General features: G+C 54.0%; 4 protein-coding genes across 5 annotated transcripts; 2 read left to right on the forward strand and 2 right to left on the reverse strand.

The window, feature by feature from the left end:
- Window positions 1-59: 59 nt before the first annotated feature.
- On the reverse strand, window positions 60-890 carry LOC120411328 (cytochrome c oxidase assembly factor 3 homolog, mitochondrial). The gene is made up of 2 exons (XM_039565697.1): window positions 539-890; window positions 60-458 (listed from the first exon to the last, which is right to left on the reverse strand). Exons 1-2 carry the CDS (start codon window positions 873-875, stop codon window positions 346-348), a joined length of 450 nt encoding a protein of 149 aa, XP_039421631.1. The 5' UTR covers window positions 876-890; the 3' UTR covers window positions 60-345.
- Window positions 891-900: 10 nt separating this feature from the next.
- On the forward strand, window positions 901-5119 carry CNTD1 (cyclin N-terminal domain containing 1). Its single transcript, XM_010412793.4, has 7 exons — window positions 901-1310; window positions 1403-1478; window positions 1721-1892; window positions 2322-2484; window positions 2941-3085; window positions 3460-3556; window positions 3942-5119. Exons 1-7 carry the CDS (start codon window positions 1139-1141, stop codon window positions 4101-4103), a joined length of 987 nt encoding a protein of 328 aa, XP_010411095.2. The 5' UTR covers window positions 901-1138; the 3' UTR covers window positions 4104-5119.
- Window positions 4994-9066, reverse strand: BECN1 (beclin 1). Of its 2 annotated transcripts, XM_039565677.1 has the most exons (11): window positions 8906-9060; window positions 8756-8823; window positions 8619-8677; window positions 8148-8238; window positions 7758-7894; window positions 7415-7609; window positions 7062-7208; window positions 6427-6576; window positions 6281-6341; window positions 5685-5827; window positions 4994-5384 (listed from the first exon to the last, which is right to left on the reverse strand). In XM_039565677.1, exons 1-11 carry the CDS (start codon window positions 9030-9032, stop codon window positions 5216-5218), a joined length of 1347 nt encoding a protein of 448 aa, XP_039421611.1. In that variant the 5' UTR covers window positions 9033-9060; the 3' UTR covers window positions 4994-5215. The 2 variants fall into 2 exon arrangements, with proteins under 2 accessions (XP_039421611.1, XP_039421612.1); XM_039565678.1 differs by having other exon boundaries at window positions 8619-8823; window positions 8906-9066.
- Window positions 9067-9233: 167 nt separating this feature from the next.
- On the forward strand, window positions 9234-15470 carry PSME3 (proteasome activator subunit 3). The gene is made up of 11 exons (XM_039565687.1): window positions 9234-9339; window positions 9921-9953; window positions 10245-10307; window positions 10760-10864; window positions 11161-11209; window positions 11810-11922; window positions 12406-12474; window positions 12687-12754; window positions 12909-12963; window positions 13208-13294; window positions 13756-15470. The coding sequence occupies exons 1-11, from the start codon at window positions 9298-9300 to the stop codon at window positions 13834-13836; spliced, it is 765 nt and encodes a 254-aa protein (XP_039421621.1). The 5' UTR covers window positions 9234-9297; the 3' UTR covers window positions 13837-15470.
- Window positions 15471-17701: the final 2231 nt, after the last annotated feature.

Here is a 17701-nt window from a genome sequence, read left to right on the forward strand (position 1 = left end):
AGCGGGGCAAGATCTTGAGCTGGGCTCAACCCAAGACATTCTTGACAACGGGCACTGACTCGGTCTCCAGTGAGAGGATTTATTGTGGGGAGTGGCGGGAGCCGGGTGTCCCTGTCCCTCCCATGGGCACGGCCCCGGCAGAGGCCCCAGGGCGGGGTCTGCCCGCGGGGGGGCCCTGCCTGTGGAGAGCCCCCGGGGCCTTCTCCGGCCGACGCAGAGCAGGGGGCAGGCCCGAACCCCTCAGGCGCGGCTGCCCCGTGCCAGAAGCCCATCGTGCCAGGCGAGGGCGGCAGCTCAGTCACGGGCCGGGCCGGGCCGGGCCGGGCCGGGCCGGGCGCTCCCCGCTCAGCTTGCGGCGCCCTCGGCTCGGGCCCGGGCCCGCGCCCGCGCCGCCTCCGCCTCCTGCTCCAGCTCGTCCAGGAACCGCTCCTGTGACACCGAATAGAAGGTGTAACCGTCTGCGGGGGGAATTAAGGAAAAGCAGCGGGCGCGGCCCCGGAGCCCCCCGGCCCCACCCTGCCCCGGCCCCGGAGGATACAGATGCCAAACGTCACCGCGCCGATGCCGAGCGCCAGCAGCACGTTGCGGCTGCGGAGCCGGCGCTGCAGGGCGCGCTGGCGCTGGGCGTGCTCCACCTGCGCCATGAGGCGGCGCTGCTCGGGGCTGAGCCCCGGCTCCCGGGCCGGGTCGATGCGCCGCGCGAACGCCGCCGCCTCCCCGGACTCCCCGGACTCTCCGGGCGCCGCCATCTTCCCCCGCCTTCTTCGTGCGCCGACGTGACGCCACATCCGGGAGGGGCGCTGGCCAATCGGAGGGCCCGAGCGGCGCGCGCCGTCGAGTGGTTGGCTGAGGCCCAGCGCGTGCCGTCGCGGCATCGGCGCCTGCTGATTGGCGGAGCGGGGTCACGTGACGGGAAACGGCGCTGAGGCGCTGCAGCGGCGGGAGCCGCGTCTGGACCGGGACCGGGGCCGGGGCCTGCCCGAGCCCCCGCCCCTTCCCCGCCACCTGCCACCGAGGGGCCGTCCCCTCCCCGTGCGGTCTTCAGGCGGCCGGGAGGAGCTGGAGGAGCCCTGTCGCGGTCTGTCCCTGTGGGGCTGGTGAAATCATTGTCCTTACGGCTTCGGCCCTGACCCGCTAAATGGGGTCTCAGGTGCCATTGGAACCCCGGGGCCGTGACTCAGGCCCCATGTTCAGTGGGGTTGCTCCTGAAATTATTGAGGACACACTGATCCACTTGGCCACGGAGAACGAGCAGTACTTGAGTGAGCTGCCGGAGCAGGCTGGGTACTTCAAAGAGACACGGATCGTGGGTGAGGCTTAGCTACAGCAGCTCCTGGGGCAGGTGACAGCTGTACAGTGAGCTTCAGGAGACTGAAATGAGTGACTGCTGTGCTTTTTGTAGAATTTATATTCCTTCTGTCTGAAAAATGGCGCTTGGACCAATCGACACGGTACCACGCAGTGGAGTTACTTGAAAGGTAATAAGAGTCCTGAACAGCATTTCCCATTCTCTGATGTGGTTGTAGTGCCCGTGCCCTGTCCCACTCTGTCCCCCTCACACAAACCACACATGACTAATGTGCGTGTTGAGGGCTTTGCCTCTTCATTCCTTTAATCCAAATTATAAATTCTGTGTATAGTCTTAAGCATCAGTGGAATTGCCTTTCTTCCTTTTCCTCAGCAGACAGAACCGTTCTCTGAGCAATTGTGGGTTTTGTAGGTTCATGATCAAGCAGGTAGAGCAGATGTGTGATAACAGCAGGAACGCTAAAGGTCGTGACCAGGGGCAGAGGAGCAGCTGGAGCTCTGTGAGGGATCAGATAGCCAACACCTTTGTCCTGCGGCTCGTGTCGTGTGTTCAGCTCGCGAGCAAGCTCTCCCTGCACTACAGCGTAAGCCAGCTCAGCCTGCCCTTGCTTTAGCAGTGTGCTTAAACCTGCAGTGTATGAACCTCTCTTAAAAATAGATTTCCTTTTTGAAAGACAGTAGTGATAATGAAATGCCAAGGACATGACATTCCCTTTAGGGCAGGCAAATTCCTACTCATCCAGTAACAATTTGCTCTGTTCCCAGTGCTGGGGGGAAAAACTGCAGGAAAATCTTGGCCTGTGGTTGCCAAAAATCTTGTGTCTACAGGGGTTCACACCTGCCTGGGGATGGTTTATTGAGTGGAGGAAACCTGTGGGAAAGGTCAGAGCTGGATTTCTCATGCCAGCTCAAAGGACAGGCGGGTGAGCTGCAGGAGGAGAGAGGTGACAGGACACTTTGTTCCTACCAAGTGCTTTATTTGCCTGGAAGACATTTTGTCTCTTTTTTTTCAGAGAGTGACCAATGACACAGCTTTAAAATTTCTGCAATCCTTAAAATACTCCTACACTAAACAGGAGTTGCTGGAGTCGGAGCTTGCTGTTTTAAACACTCTGCACTTCCACATCAATGTGTCAACTCCGTTGGCCTACGTGGAATTGCTTCTGGAGGTTCTAGGTGAGAGTATCAGTCAGAGAGAACGGGAAGGAAGTTTTTTAGTAGGGTCATAGAGCTGCTGCCAATCTGAACCAAAATGTCTCATATTACAGATTTTTGCACATGGAACTGTTCAGATTGTCCAGGGCTTCACTTTTTAGATAAGAACTTTGTCCTTTGTAGAATGTGATGAATGTTGTTGGACAGCCAGTCATGACTCATTCAGTAAAAGATTAAGAGTTTAAAGGCTGTGAACCTCGTGCCAGGCCACATTTCCTACAATCACTCACCATTTTCTTGGCTCTGGTCTGACAGCCTGAATTTCAGAGTGAAATTATATTGAGGCTCAGGGATCCTGTGGCATTCAGAGACAGGGCAGTTGTCCTCAGAACTCTCTGTCTCTCCATAATGGTACCTGACACTTCTGATTGAATTTAGTGACCCAAAATGTGGGACTGATGGTGTGATCTCTGCCAGGATACAACGGCTGCTTGCTTCCTGCAAAACCCTTACACCAGCTGTGTGTAGAGCTACTGGACTTCTGCTACCTGACCAGAGAGACCATCTATGACACTTTGCTGAAGATTGCCATCGAAAACTCCACACCAAGCAAACTGCAGATGTAAGGGTCTTACCTGACAATGACTTAAAATAACCCTTTGGAATTAAAACCCTTAAAAAAAGCTAATAAATAGTAGCATAACTCTCATTATGCCATTTTGGGGTATGTTAAAAAAAAAAACCAAACTAATTTGGGGGACATTCGTCATTGTTTCTGATACACCAGTTCAAAGCAACATGCTTCTCCACAGCTGCTTCACAGGCAAGGAAAGTGTTTCACCTGGTTGTTGAAGTCCAGCCTTGCGCTGTCAGTTCCAGCTACTGGTGTTGGGCTTTGGTTGGCCTGAATAAGCCAACATATCCTGGGCATTGACAACTGCAGCAGCAGAACTGTGAAGCAGCGTTTTACACCTGAACACACTTTTCCTTCTGCAGAGCCAAGTTTTTAACAGTGAAGGAAGATTTCATGCTCTTGGCTGTTGGAGTCATCAGTACAGGTGTGTTCATCCTGAGCCCTGACCACTGGGAGCAGGTACAGTCGCTGCTGAACACGTTGGCTCTACGGGGACACAATGCCAAGGTGGTTTATCTGTTTCAGCACAGCAAGGAAACGGGTGGGGCTGCACTGGGAGTGGTATGAGGGAGGGAACACCTCTGTCTTTTCAGCAGAAAGCGCGTGGGCCTCTGTCAGAGCTGAGGGCATGGGGCAGTTCTGTGTGCAGCACGTGCTGGCACTGGTGAGTATCCTCACCTTCAGTGCTTCACAGCCAGAACAAAACTCCACAGGCAACGTTTCACTGGCAGGTAGAGAAGCAATCTCATGGGACAACTCCCTGTGAAATGCACCCATGGAGCAGTTACTCTTGTTAGTCTGTAAACTGACGGCCTTTAGCTGCTGTATCTTTTCTTTTTTTCAGGTTGTGGAGCATTTAAACTGTATCACTGGCATTACTCCACAAAGCATTCTGGAGTTCTCCTACGCTGTGGTGAGGCGCATAGTTGGCAGCACCACACCCGAGCAGCAGCACAGGAACTGTGGAGCCAAATCTCCCAAGAACAGAGTTCTGCCTCAGAAATAGAACCACCCTGTCCATCCGGTCACTGGTGCAGCAGCAGGAACTGTCACACTGCTGACAAGTCTCTCCTCTGTGACACTGCCCAGGCACCAGGGATTCTGTGACAGCCTGTCAGGCACGTGTTAATTAGCAAAGCTCATCCTGCTGGGCATCGCACTCATGCTCTGAAGGGAGGCCCAACAGCACCATAGCGTTTAGAAATGCCCCACAAGATTTACTGTAAGAGCTGCATCTTCTAAGTTGTGAATCTGAGTTCCCTTTGACCAAAGAGACTCCTCAGAGGAGTCGTGTTTGAAAGGTGCTGCCATGCCCGGGGCTCGGCTGGGACCGGGAGCAGCTCTCACACCCGCATTACAAACGGGGCTGTGCTGTCTCCTCTCGCTGCTTTTATACAATCCCTGTCTCACCTGTGATTGTTCCCTCTCTGCCAGCACTTGGAGCCCGTTTGCTCTTGCCCTACCACAGCCAGCAGTGCCCAGGCTGCGTGTCCCTGTGAGTGCCAGGGGTTAGTGCCAGGGGTTTGTACTGGGCAAGGCACTGCTGGCTGAAAACACCTGGAGTATGGAATAGCTTTATTGTTTCCTCAGTGCAGCCCTGTGCAGGAACAGGCTGCAGGAGAGATTACAGTGTTAAAATGGTATCAAACCTTGTGTAAGTTCAGTAGCACAAAGAAGTGCTGATATGACTTAGAACATACTTTATTTCAAACTGTAGTTACTCTTCAATGACCAGGCAGAGTTCAGGGAGTTTTTTCCACATTATTCCCTGTTTGTAATGTTCTGCTTTTCCAACCTTGCATTAGCTGTAACAGAGCAGCATCAAACTCACGGTGTTCTGAAGTTTGACAGTGATTTACGTGCGTGGCCATAAACCCCAAAAATACCAGTTCAGAATCCATTTAATAGCTGAGTTTTATTCTGTTCAGCTCAATGATACAACTTTGCATATTGCTTTTCTATAAACTACTTGTAATAATGGTATTTTAAATAAAGTGTCTTGTGGATTTTTGGTATTGTAAACATTTTGTACTGGTTAATATTAAGAGACATATTAATTTGTCTTTCTCCAACACAATGCAGACACTCCACAGCTGCCAGGCCAAGTTCTGACTTCAGTTATTTGTTATAGAACTGGGATGAGACCCAGGCAAGGCCCCATTTCAGGTTAGTTAACATGAATTTTAGTGCTTTTGTCCATTGCTCTTCAGAGTTAAATTGTGTTTTAATTGAGTAAGAGCCACCACTGCCACCTGTGTCTTCAATCTTTCCTTTCTCCACGTCCATCCTGTATCACACACAAGGTTTAATTAGTGCATTCCTACTGCAAACATTTAATCTCACTATGACATCAAGCACTAAATTTTAAATCTGACATTCATGCTATCCTGTCAGAATACTTTGTTTTTAAAGGGAATTGAGCAGGCCTCAGGACTTCCCCAAGGGAGCTGGCTTTAAACTTCAATGAAACTAGCAAACACACATCATAAAGAATTGCAGATGATTTCTGAAAGCCAGGACTGAAACAGCAAGCAGTGCTAGGGGGAGCATACTGGGGTTAATTTGACAGTTTTGTGGCAATACTCACCTATAAGGCAAACAAAACCGAGTTTCACCTTTTTCCACTTCCTCTTTGAACTGTTGCACACAGTCCAGGAATGCCACCATGGCGTGATCAAACTTGTTGTCCCAGAAGAACCTCAACCCTCCAGAGCAGTACAGGGGGAGCTCCTGGAAAAGAGGTTTGTATCAGGCACACCAAGCACTTGTTTTTGATATGGTCAGTGCAGCTTTTTAACCTCACATGAAGCTTAAATTTGTCATGAGATGCTGAGAAATGGCTTGTGGCCCAGAGCAAGTGTGACTGGTTTTGTGCAAGTACCTGCCATGTGTGGGCACGTGTTCCTGACTTCCACCAATCCCCAATCAGGCCATCTACCTGCCAATCACCCCAAAGCATGCCATCTGCCTCTGGCCAGGTGTAGTGTGTCATTCAACAGTTCTGTCACTTTTATCACTGCTGGCTGGCTTTGGAGTGAGATGTTACCGTGTTGGAGGAGCTGGGGCAGCCAGCTCTCCTGGACTCCACATTCACAGGGACCAAGTTTGTTTCCTGCATCCCCAGCGTGACCAGGGCTCTGGCACTCAAGCTCAATGTCCCAGGATTTGTATGGGATCTCTTACCTTGGATTTGTCCGTGAGGGACTCCAAATACGAGTGGTTGCCATAGGGGACAAGACGGTATCTGAAAAAAGGAGACAGAATTCAAAGGCACCCGAGTCTGCCTGTCCTCTGGGCTGTAAGGGAACTGTGTGTGGTAGTGCATGTACCTCTGAAACTTCAGGCCCATTTTGTTGGCCAGGGCATGCAGCAGCAGCACAGTCTGCCCCCAGGCAGCGTTGATCTCGTTCCACTCCACAGGAACGCTGGGGAGACGGCCAAGCCTGAAGTTATTTATTGTACCAAACTGCCCGCTGTGCCTGTGATAAGAGAATTATAAATAAGTGTGCTGGGCTGGGAACAGCTCGGGAACAGCTCCTGGCCTGATAACCAAATAGGGGCTGTGTCCCACCGGCACTGCACACACAGTGCCAGCCGTGCACACGGAGGGTTTGGGCCTATTCTTAACAAGTCTCTGTAAATACCAAACACTTGTTCTCTTTTGGTTATAAAAACACAACAAAAACCCCAACCAGCCCCCCCAAGCTACCTGCTCAGTGAACCCCGATGCCAGTGTCACCGCTGGCTGGCACAGGGGTTCCCAGTGCGTTACTGGGGCTGGCGAAGGAGCCATTTCCCAGTCCCACAGCCTGGCACACCTTACTCAGCTGCCACTCCTGGGAGGTGGCATTCATTGCTTTGCCTGTGAGCTGGCTTGCACCTTTCCTGTCAAATGCAGTGACTTAAACAGCCTCACACTGCAGATTCCAAGAAAATTGATGTAACATTCCAGTGTCTACGTTACCAGATGTGAAAGGTTGCGTTGAACACGTTGGTTTTCTTTAATTTATCCAACTGCATCTGGGCATAGCGCATTTGGTTGTCCACACTTTTCAGCTCATCATCCAGCTCCAGCTGTTGCCTCTTGAACTCACAGTATTCCTTCTGATACCTTTGAGCAAAAGCAAGACAAGAAGGGCTGAGTGCTGGCTGCTACATCAGAGTGACAGCTCTGCAGGCCGCTTTGGTCGGGCCACCTTTCCTTCTGCAGAGAACGAGCCACTGGAGTTTGAGCACATTTACAGGTTTCTCATGTTACAACCTCATTTATCTGTTGCCTCCAACCCCTGCCACAAGCTGCAGCTGCAGCTCACTCACTGAGCCTCCTCCTGCTCCAGCCGCTCGGCCTCTGCCCTGACTCTCTCAAAGTCCTCAGCCACAATCTTGCGGTTCTTCTCAACATCCTCCAGCTCCTGAATCAGCTGCTCCTCCTCCAGTGCCAGTTCTTTCAGTTCTGTCTGCAGCTTCTCTTTATCATCCTCGTTCATCTGTTCCAGTATCTCCAGACATCTCCTAAAGGATGACAACAGGATTACCAAAACAGGTATCCTGGTAAGTCCTGCACTGCCAGTCCCCAGTTCTGTGTCAGCCCCAAGCTCTCTGCACTGATCGTGCCTCAAGCTACAGCAGCTCTGTCTCGGGTCATCGCTGGATCACTCACTTGTAGTTCTGGCACTCGTTCTCTGTGATGTTGAGCTGTGTGTCCAGCTGGTCCAGCAGAGTGTCTGTGCACTCCTCACACAGTGGGTGATCCACATCCGTCTGCCCAGACATGATGTCAAAGAGGTCGCCAGTGACCTGCAGGAAGACCTCACATCAGTGCAAGTGAAACCACACTGCCTGCTGGTTTTCAGCAGTTTCAGTTTGCAGAAGTCTTCTTTTGCAGATCAAATATTGATTCAAATAATCTGGCTCACCGGAACTACTCACCAAACAAACCCCTGGAAAGCAAATGCTACGGGAAACTTTGCAGTTTAGTTTTGCAGAGCACCAAGAAAAACTGAAGCTCCATTCCCAAGCATCTGAGTTTACCAGCTCATGACCCACTTGCCTTCAGCCTCCGGCTGAGGTTTTCCATCGTGCCACCATCCGACGCCTCTCCGATCAGCGTGAAACTGTTGGCACTTTCCGTTGACATCATTCTTGGAAAGAACGTTACTGAGGTGAGTGTCAAGGTTCATGAGGAGGCAGCTCAAGTGCCACACCTGAATCTGGGGCTGGGTCAGGGAAAAGGGAGAGCAGGAGACTGGGGCAACCCATGTTTTAGGGGCTCTGTCGGGTTTGTGCTGACCCGCAGTTGAGGAGCAATGCCCCAAGAATGTGCAGTTCTGTGTTCAAACTGCCAAGGAGCCCGAGGGCCACGGGGATCCTGCAGGGGAAACTCTAAGGGGTCACAGGAGCTCTCCCGTGTGACCTCCCCACCATGGGGGGGGGGGGGGGGGGGCAGGGCATTCTCAGGCGCTGTCACAACATCGGCTCAAGCTGCGCGGAGGGAGCAGCCAGGCTCCGAGCTAGGCCATACCTGGCTGGCGGGATGAACCTCCTGGACACGCCATCCTGCCGGTTCTCCGCGAAGGCTTCCTGGGGGCAAGGAAGCATCGTTACCGGCAGGCCCGGGGGAGCTACCGCCGCGCCCCACCGCGCCCAGCCCGGCCATACCTCCGTCAGGGCGCTCTCCTCTTCGTGCAGGTCCCCGGGCCTGGCAGGGGCTGCGGTCACCAGCGGGGCTGTGGGAGAGAAGGCGTCAGCCGGGCCCAGGCCTGGGCCCTTACCCCAGCGCCGGCCCCCCACCCCGCCGCCGCCCGGTACCGGTGAGCTCCTGGATGGTGAGGCGGTCAAGGACTTTGAAGGAGGTGTCGAGCTTGAGCGGCTGGCAGCAGCGCTGGCACACGAAGCTGACGTGCGCGGTGCCGCCGCCCGCCCGCGCTCCCTCCATCGCGCCGCCCGCGCGCGCCCCGCCATCGCCGCGCGCCGGACGTGACGCAGGCGGGGCGCGGTCCTGGCAGGGGTGCGCGGGCCGCCCGCGCCATTTTCTGTGTCCCCGCCCCGGGCGGCCGTCGGAGCGGCCAGGACCCGGCGGCGCGTGCGCGCGCGGGGTGTCACGCGGGCGGCGGGCGCGCGCGGCATTGGCGGGCGCGCGGCGTGAGGTCATTTCCGGTGTGGGCCCGGGGAAGCGGAGCGGCCCCGCGACCGGACCCGCCATGGCCTCGCTGCTCAAGGTGGACCCGGAGGTGAAGCTCAAGGTGCGCCCACCCCACTACTCGCCCTGCCCCGCCTGGCCTCGCCTGGCCCGGCCCGGCCCGGCCCGGCCGCCGCCTCTGCCCCGCCGGCCCGCTCCGAGCTGGGTTGGTGCCGGCCCGGGGCGGGGCGGGCTTGGGGCCGCCCCACGGTGCCTCCCGGCCGTTCCGCCCTGGCCGCCGAGCGCGGCCCCCCCGCCCCGACGAGCCCCCGGTGTCCCCACCCTCGCCCGGCCCTGCACCGCCGGGGGGGGGGGGATGCGGCCGGCGCTGTCCCGTGGCCGAGTCGTGCCCCGGCGGAGCGTGGCCGCTGGCCCGGGGCGGCCCGGCGGATCCTCCACCCCGGCGCGAGGCACGCGGCTTCCAGTTCCCCGCAGCGCCCGGAGTCCGGGGCGGGCGGACAGAGCCGCTCCCGGCGCCCCCGGGCAGCTCCCGCTCGGTATTCGCAGATTCCTCCCGTTCTCCGCCTTTCCCGGGAGAGCGGGAGCTGGGCTGGGAGGGTCATGCGGCTGCCGGGCTCGGTGCGCGGCCTCCCCGGGCCCCGCTGGTCAAGAGCGACCCTGACCTGTCCCTGTTTCACTCTGCAGGTTGACTCCTTCAGGGAGCGGATCACGAGTGAGGTGAGTCGAGCAGGAAAGAGGTTTTTGGCCATGTCTTTCTGACAGACTGGATTGCCGGCTGAGCCTGCCCTGGAAGCTTAGCAACACCTGGGCATCAGTCACCCACTGCAACGAGGTTCTAGAGCCTCGTGGCTCTCTTCTCACCCGGGCATTGTTTGGTCTTGGCAGCAGGAAGAACTTGCATTCTCTCTGTTTCCTGCTCGTGGGCAGATGATTTCCCTGGTGTTCCTGCCTGCTGGTGGGAGCCGTGTGGCATTAGTTTCACATTGCTGTTTGTTCTTTCTTTCTCAGGCTGAAGACCTCGTAGCAAACTTTTTTCCAAAGAAGCTGTTAGAGCTCGATGGGTTCCTTAAGGTAGGGTGTGCCTTGTGCTCTGTGTCCTTTTCCATTTTCAGCTGCGTGTTGAAAGGGGATGTGGCAGGTCTCCTCACAGCTGCTTTCTGTGCATGTCACCTTGTTGCAGAGACATGAGGCAGCAGCTAGTGGCTCACATGCACTGCAGTGCTGTTGGCTCTGGAGGGGGTGCTGCATTTTGCAGTTTTCTTTGTGTGATCTCTCACATTTGTCTTTCTACATGTTCCCCAGTGGGCTGTCCCTGGCAGTCCTGGGGTCTCACACAGACACCAATAGCTGACCGTGGCTCCTGGGTGGGGGGGTCACAGCCTATTGCTAGGCCTTTTGTTTTCGTTCATCCTAATTTTACAGTTGGACAACAGGGAGGTCTGAATCTTTTGTCTTCTCACGGTGTTTGGTGTGGCAGAATTTGTTAGTTCGTAATTAAATAAGAAATCTGCTTTATTTTCCAGGAACCCATCCTGAACATTCATGATCTTACTCAGATCCATTCGGACATGAACCTCCCAGTGCCTGACCCAATTCTTCTCACCAACAGCCATGATGGACTGGATGGGGTAAGGTTACTCTCTTGGCTGTGATCCCAGCTTCTATTAAAACTGCATGGTTTGCTCTGTGCTGGGGTAGGATGTTCTTATTTAACAACAGGCCTTGGCCCAGAGGCTTTTAGAGATTGATCTCTCGAGCCTGGGAAGTCTGCTGGAGGTAACACTGCTCTGCAGTCCTTCTTGGGCTTTAAGGAAGAGTGCTTAGAAACCAGGAACATGGCAGGGCTCTAAGTTTTCCTTTTTTCCTTTGCAACACCTTTACAGCTTACGACTAGTTTGTGAGTAAAACATTTTGTATATTTTAGCCAAATATGAAAAAGAGGAAGCTGGAAGACCACGAAGAGACCTTTCAGGGTAAGAATCCCCCAGCCCCTTGTATTGCTGCCTGCCCCCTGAACTGCTGCACTGAGCCTTGGGGATGCAAATCATGTGAGCCCCACTTGCCCTGCCCTGACAGCAGCTGCTGCTCATACAGGCCAGAGCCTGACCTACAGATGTCTTGATGTGGAGGAGTCAGGTTCCAGCTCTTAGAAGCATAATTAGTACTTCTCTGACAGACATAACTAGTACTTGGCTTGAACTTGGCCTCCTGACAGAGGCAGCTGATCTCCTGGTGGCTCTGTGCAGTTCCTCTCTTTGTCTGGAAGAAGATTCCAGGCTTTGGATTAAGCTGAGACAGAAACTTCTTGTACATGTGCACCAGGAAAACCCTTTGTGCTCAGCCTCAGCATCCACGAGCTCTTCAGTCTCATCCTGCTCTGTGTTTTCTCTTTTCCTTCCCTTGTGGTAACTGCTGTTATCCCATGTCCCGTTTCCCCTTCCCTACAGGTAGCCATAGCCTGGCTCAGTCCCTTTCTGGCCTTTGTGGGAGATGAGGCTCAGGTGACCCCTCGGTCCGACCGTGGCGCGGCCGTTCCCGCGAGTCGCTCATGCTGGGGTTTGTCTCTGCTGCAGGTACCAAAGTGTTTGTGATGCCCAATGGGATGCTGAAGAGCAACCAGCAGCTGGTGGACATCATCGAGAAAGTGAAACCAGAAATCAGGCTGCTCATTGAGAAGTGCAATACGGTGGGTGTGAGCCTGGAGTAAGGGGAGGTAGCAGGGTGGTTTTACTCCTGGAGAGGGGACGCTCTGAAAGGAGCGGGTCCCTCTGTGCTGTAGATGAGGAAAAGCAGGGCTTTGCCCTGTCTGACAGTGGCTGGGAGGCAGGTGAAACCCTTGGGGAGCTCCTTTGTTCACCTGAAGGAGAAGGATGTCGGTTCTCAGGCCTCATGAGGCTTTGCTTTGCCCTTCTTTTGCACAGGCACGGACTCCTGCCAAGAGCTCCTTTGGCATGGTGAGGAGAGCTTCCCATGGGAAGCTGGGCCTCTGCTGGCTTGCATGGCATCCCAGGCATGTGGGAAGTGATCTTGGTAGTGTTATAGGTACATAAGGGACCTGCAGCCAGTGGTGTGGCAAAGGCAGGGTCCTGGGAGGCTTTTACTGACATTGCTGAGAGCAGTCTTTGCACAGGTGTTGGCATTGGTCAGCATTGTGATCTCTCCACTGCAGGTCAAAATGTGGGTGCAGCTTCTCATTCCCAGGATAGAGGATGGGAACAACTTTGGTGTTTCTATTCAGGTGAGGCACTGCTCTGTGGTCCAGGGACTTGGATCTCTGGGGTTCCTCTGAATCTTTCAGTTCATGGTGTCCAGCAGCTGCAGTCATGGGGTTGGTTTAGGTTTTAAAACCCAAACCTGAGCTTGATGTGGTGCTGCTGAGACATTGTTTTCCGAGCCCTGAAGGCCAGCTGCAGCCTCCTGGAGCTAATAGCTTCCTTGTCTTCCTTGCAGGAAGAAACAGTTGCTGAGCTTCGGACTGTGGAGAGCGAGGCAGCATCTTACCTGGACCAGATTTCTAGGTAAGCATGCAAGAACAGACTTCATTTTTGGGATCTCCTTGGAAAAGGAATGTGTTTGGGAAAGGTCCCCCAGCTGCTGTGACAGGGCAGCTTGGACCTGAAAACAATCCTGGTGCTGTTTATCTGAGCTTTAGTCTCTCCCTTTTCCTGCCAGATACTATATTACAAGAGCAAAGTTGGTTTCCAAAATAGCCAAGTACCCTCATGTGGTAAGTCAGCGGGGACATGGAGATTTGCATGTTTATGCTGCTGCTTTTTGGGACTCTTTGAGCTGCTTTGTCACCATCTTTTTTGAGCTGAGGGTCCTGGGGGAAGAGGAGGGGGGATTATACAAGGATTGAGGGCAGCAAGCTGCAGTGGGGGGTTCCTTTGTGGAGGGCAGGACCCTCCCTGAGAGTGTGGGAGGCTGAGCTGAGCTGAGCTGGGCCGCTGAGCCGCGTCTGCTCTCGGCAGGAGGACTATCGCCGCACCGTGACGGAGATCGACGAGAAGGAGTACATTAGTCTGCGCCTCATCATTTCAGAGCTGAGAAATCAATATGTAAGTGGAAACACAGAGCTCACACTGGCTCCTCGTGCAGCAGTGGAGAGAGCCCTTGTGATCCTGCTGCTGCTTGTCTCCCCTTTCCCCCGAGCACGTCCACTCCTGGCAGGAAGCCTGCCTGCTTCCCACTTTTGCTCCAGCGGGACGAGCCAACTGTTGCTTCTCCACCATCTCCTAGAGATGCAGATGTTTCCAGCAGTGTTCACAGGGCCCTAGCGCAAAATATTCTTGCCCCCTCTGTGGGAATCTGATCCTAAGCTCTTCATACAGTACGAGCCAATCCTAGGGTTTCTGAATAAATGTTTTTGGTATTACATGTACTGGCTGAAGGAAGCCCTTACCTTAACCAGGTGTGTGGTTGAGGGGGGTGCCAAGGAGAGTGGTGCTGCTGTGGTAACCAGTGCTTATGGTGAAAGCTGGATGGCTTCCTGTCTGAGTCCTGTTCTTCGTTTTTGCAGGTCACTTTGCATGACATGATCCTTAAAAACATTGAGAAGATCAAGAGGCCTCGGAGCAGCAATGCTGAGACCCTCTATTAAGTGTCAACGTTTGAACTTGAGAACTGTTCAGTCAACTAAAGACCGTCATTGCCTTGGTTTGTTACGTGACTATCGAGATGGGAAACTGGCTGGAAATAGTATTGCATTCTTAGTTAAACTCTAAAGAAATTCTTGCCTAGTTCTGTGATTGGTTTTGTTCAGGTCTCAGGAGCTCTCCCTCTTCCTCTAGTCACTGGTAGTAGAGGCCATGCTGCATTGGACGCCCCAGAGGCTGCTGCAGCCAGGCAGGGACATTCCTTCATGCCTTGCTTCCTACCTGAGTGGGAACACTATAGACCAAGCCCTTGTCCTGTCCCATCTCTTGTCTGGTGGCTGCACTGGGGTCTCTGGGAGCAGGGCAGACAGCCCAGCACGACGGCAGGCCCGGCAGTGCCACAGCAGGGAAGCTCTGTCCCCGCTGCCGGCTGTGGCCAGGCCCCTCTGCCACCAGCTCTGCACTGACCAGGGACCCTGCCCCTTGGCAGCTGAGCTCTGATGCCACTGAGCCATCTGCACTCCCTTTCTTGCTCTCTCCTGGCTCAGCAGAGCCTGCCCCATAGGTCTCTGCCTCACCAGTTCTGTCTGGATCGGTGCAGAGCAAATGCTTGGAACTAGAGCTGGTGCTGTCCTGGCTGTCATGAGCTCAGGTGGCTTCTGCCATTTGACTAGAGCCACTTTCTTGGCTAAAACCAACGTTCTTTCACATACGTCCCGGTTGCCCCTTCAGCATGAGTTGCTTTTGCCTGGGCTGAGGGAAGGGACGGGCTGGAGATCTGATGCTAAAGTCGTAAAATATCTCTGCATGTGATCAGACTGAGCCCCCCTGTCCCTGGCAGTGCTCCCTGGTGCCTGGGCAGAGCAGACTGGCTGCCACAGCTGGCTGCCACAGCTGGTGCTTGACGGTGAGGGTGGCTGATACCCACCTGGTACCTTGCAGACCTTGCAGTCTTTCCCCTGCAAAGGGCACGCTCCCGTGCCTCGTGACTCCTCTAAGCTGCCAGAACATTTCGTGGTCCATTACAAACCCCTTTGGAAATGACTGGTTGTATTGCGTCAGTTTTTGTGTGTGGCAAGTGGGCCCATAACGCTGCAGGCTTCAAAATTTTCTTATTTATAGTATTTCTACTTAAGTCCCTAATCAGGGAACGTTAAATCATTTGTTTCAGGAACTCGCTGTTTCGCAGGTCTCGCTGTTACACCTGTATATTCTTATTGTGCAGTAGCCTTAAGAGTTGTGTTAATCTCATTGTAACAACAGTGACAAATGGAATGAACTTTCTTCCCTTATTTTTTTTACTTTGTTTTTAGTTTTTTGGGTTTTTTTTCTGCTTCCACATCTAAGAGCCATGTTGTCTCTTGCTGGTTTCCCAGGGATTTGCCCAGAGTGCGGCGGGCTGCTGGCCCTTGCTATAGACTCTTCTGTTGTTGTTTGTAGTAAGTCAACTCTTAGTCTTCCCGCTAATAAATATTCAGTAACAAACCAACTGCGTTGAGCTGCTGTCTGGGAGCAGCACTTCCCCTTGTGTTTCTTTGTATTGATTCCTTTCAATTTGTTCAGCTTTCTTTGCCAGATGAACGTATGTAAACTTTTACCATGTCAAGAAATTAAAATAAGGTACTTGGAATTCTTTCAAGGCAGCCCCCTGTGTGTGATGCTGGGCTCTTAGGCCATGCAGTTTTAGCGTCCAGTTCTGGTTCTGCCTTTCTCACGTTCAGTTGCTCCTTCCCTTCATTCTCCTCATTCCTCTTTTTGACTGTGTTATAAACTAGCCTGCTGTGTAGGTTGTTTCTGTTCCTTCAGCATGCCTCACATTGGGCATGATTTTGCCCGTGGGCTTGGGTTTGGTGGAATTGTCCCATCTCAGCCAAGAAGTGGGACTTGGGCCATCCCAGTTCAAAGAGATAAGGGGACGTTGCATGGTGTTTCTCTGAGCCTGCAGTTGCTCCAGGGTTTCTCTGCCAGGCAGGTTCTTCTGGGCAGGTGTCTCTGGGCTGTCCTGGATGCAGCACCCAGCATCTCTGTGGGGCACAGAGTCTGTTGCTCTTGCCTGCTCCATGTGTGTGGTACCCAAGGAGAGGCAGCTGCCCTGCTGTCCCCAGCCACAGTGCCCTTTGCTCTTCTGGGGATCATCCTGTTCCTGCCTTTCTCCCATGCCGCAGCACAGAGGCCTCCCGAGGAGCACTTGAGGCTTTCCTGAGTGTCCTGCCCCCAGCTGCAGGGCTGCAGCCCCCATGAGCCAGCCCCTGGTGCAGGGTTCGGTGCCTGCTTGGGGTTGTGCCTGTCCTGGCCACGGTGCTACTAGGCAGGGTCTGTGACTGGCCCTGGGAGCAGCCGCTGCAGACCGGGGCTCCCAGCTGTGGCACCTCCGGCTGCCCAGGAACAGGAGCAGCCACTTGTGCAGGGAAGTTCCTGTGGTGTGGGAAAGCCCTGCAGGTGCCTGACCCGTGCAGGGAAGGGGCAGGGAGCTGCAAACAGGTCTCAGGGCCAAGGTGGCTGGAGCAGAGCCCAAAGGAAGGACTTGCTGGCAGGACTTGATGTCGTGCAGCATGAGGGGCTCCTCCTCACTGCAGTCAAACAAACTGAACTCCCAGGGAGTCAGCGCCAGCAGTCCCGTGGAAGGATGGAGCATCCAGGACAATTGTCTTGGCAGGTGCTGGCAGGGAGTGGGGTTCATCCGTGGGAGCAGGGGAGGGTTTGTTGTTGTCTGTGATCCCAGTGAGTCTGGCAGCAGTCACAGTGTGCAGTCAGGGCTCCGCTTCACCGGTCCTTGAGACATCCCAGCTTCAATGCGGGGCAGGAGGATAATGGCTCAGCAGTTGTGTGCAGCCACAGGCGCTGCCGGCAGCGCAGCTGGCATGGAGGAAGGGTCAGGCAGGTTCCACTGTTGTGCTTTGCATAAGCTGACCCCATGAGGTGAGGCACTGGGAGTGGGAGCTTTCTGAAGTCTGAGCTCTGGTTTGGGGCTCGCTCAAGCCTTGCCAGTGTCGGAAGTGTTGGCAGGGGTTTTCTGTGCTGTGCCCTTTCCCCAGCTGTCGCAGTTGCTGTCTCAGAGTTTCCCCAAGCCAAAACCTGTCTGTGTCTGGTTTGGGTTTCAGTAAATTTCAGATGCTATTTTTTGCCACCTCTACCTTTCTGTGTGCGTGAATAATAGCACTCCCATCTCCCTTTGTTCGGGGAACGTGGGCAATTCAGCAAATAAAAGATGGGCAGTGCCTAAAAGCAACCACGTAGCCAAAATAAAACATGGGTAGGATGTGAATTCTCCATATGGGATGTGGGTCAGTGATGGGCTGATCTCGCTGGGGAACTGGCATGTGGGAAGCAGTACGTGCACTGAGCAGGTCATAAACAAGTTATGCTGCTGTTACGGAGACGTGCAATTTCTCTAATTCTAGGTTAGCTTTAGGCTGTTGCAGGCTCCTTTTGGAGAGGGTGCACAAGCAGTTCCATGGTGTGCATGGCCCCCAAAGATCCCTCATTGCTTTTCATCAGGCAGTTATTGACGCAGGTTCTGGCTGTGCAGGCTTAGTTAATTACTCTGCTTCCTGAAATTCCTGCTGCAAGATGAAGGTGGATTTAGGGCTATTTTGTTTATTCTGAAACAGAGCTCTAAACCAGAGCAGGAAAAGTCCAGCAGAAGCAGACAGTACTAAAAAATCCAGTATCAGACGTGGCTTCCATGGGACAGGCTCTGCAGTGGGGCAGAGGCAGTGCAGAAAGCTGCCATCCTTATCCAGCAGCCCTGGGGTGTTTGCTGTGCTTGGTTTGTCGTGGGGTTGTCAGTACAGATTAGGGTTTCTCTTTCTTTCCAAGCCCCCAACATGCAGAGAACCAGGAGTGTTCCCACACTCTATTTTCGGATCT

This window comes from Corvus cornix, chromosome 27, assembly GCF_000738735.6.
Source record: "Corvus cornix cornix isolate S_Up_H32 chromosome 27, ASM73873v5, whole genome shotgun sequence".
Classification (NCBI taxonomy): domain Eukaryota; kingdom Metazoa; phylum Chordata; class Aves; order Passeriformes; family Corvidae; genus Corvus; species Corvus cornix.

Excerpts from the sequence above, each read along its gene's own strand:
- CNTD1 (XM_010412793.4), top strand. The coding sequence starts at position 1,139 with ATGGGGTCTCAGGTGCCATTGGAACCCCGGGGCCGTGACTCAGGCCCC. Across the intron at positions 2,485-2,940 it reads ATTGCTTCTGGAGGTTCTAG|GATACAACGGCTGCTTGCTT; the intron begins GTGAGAGTATCA and ends GATCTCTGCCAG. Across the intron at positions 3,086-3,459 it reads ACACCAAGCAAACTGCAGAT|AGCCAAGTTTTTAACAGTGA; the intron begins GTAAGGGTCTTA and ends TTCCTTCTGCAG.
- LOC120411328 (XM_039565697.1), bottom strand. The coding sequence starts at position 875 with ATGCCGCGACGGCACGCGCTGGGCCTCAGCCAACCACTCGACGGCGCG. Across the intron at positions 459-538 it reads CGCGGTGACGTTTGGCATCT|ACGGTTACACCTTCTATTCG; the intron begins GTATCCTCCGGG and ends TTCCCCCCGCAG.
- PSME3 (XM_039565687.1), top strand. The coding sequence starts at position 9,298 with ATGGCCTCGCTGCTCAAGGTGGACCCGGAGGTGAAGCTCAAG. Across the intron at positions 11,923-12,405 it reads TCATTGAGAAGTGCAATACG|GTCAAAATGTGGGTGCAGCT; the intron begins GTGGGTGTGAGC and ends TCTCCACTGCAG. Across the intron at positions 12,755-12,908 it reads TACCTGGACCAGATTTCTAG|ATACTATATTACAAGAGCAA; the intron begins GTAAGCATGCAA and ends TTTTCCTGCCAG.
- BECN1 (XM_039565678.1), bottom strand. The coding sequence starts at position 9,032 with ATGGAGGGAGCGCGGGCGGGCGGCGGCACCGCGCACGTCAGCTTCGTG. Across the intron at positions 6,342-6,426 it reads ATGGGCCTGAAGTTTCAGAG|ATACCGTCTTGTCCCCTATG; the intron begins GTACATGCACTA and ends TCCTTTTTTCAG. Across the intron at positions 5,385-5,684 it reads CGGTTTTGTTTGCCTTATAG|GATGGACGTGGAGAAAGGAA; the intron begins GTGAGTATTGCC and ends TGTGTGATACAG.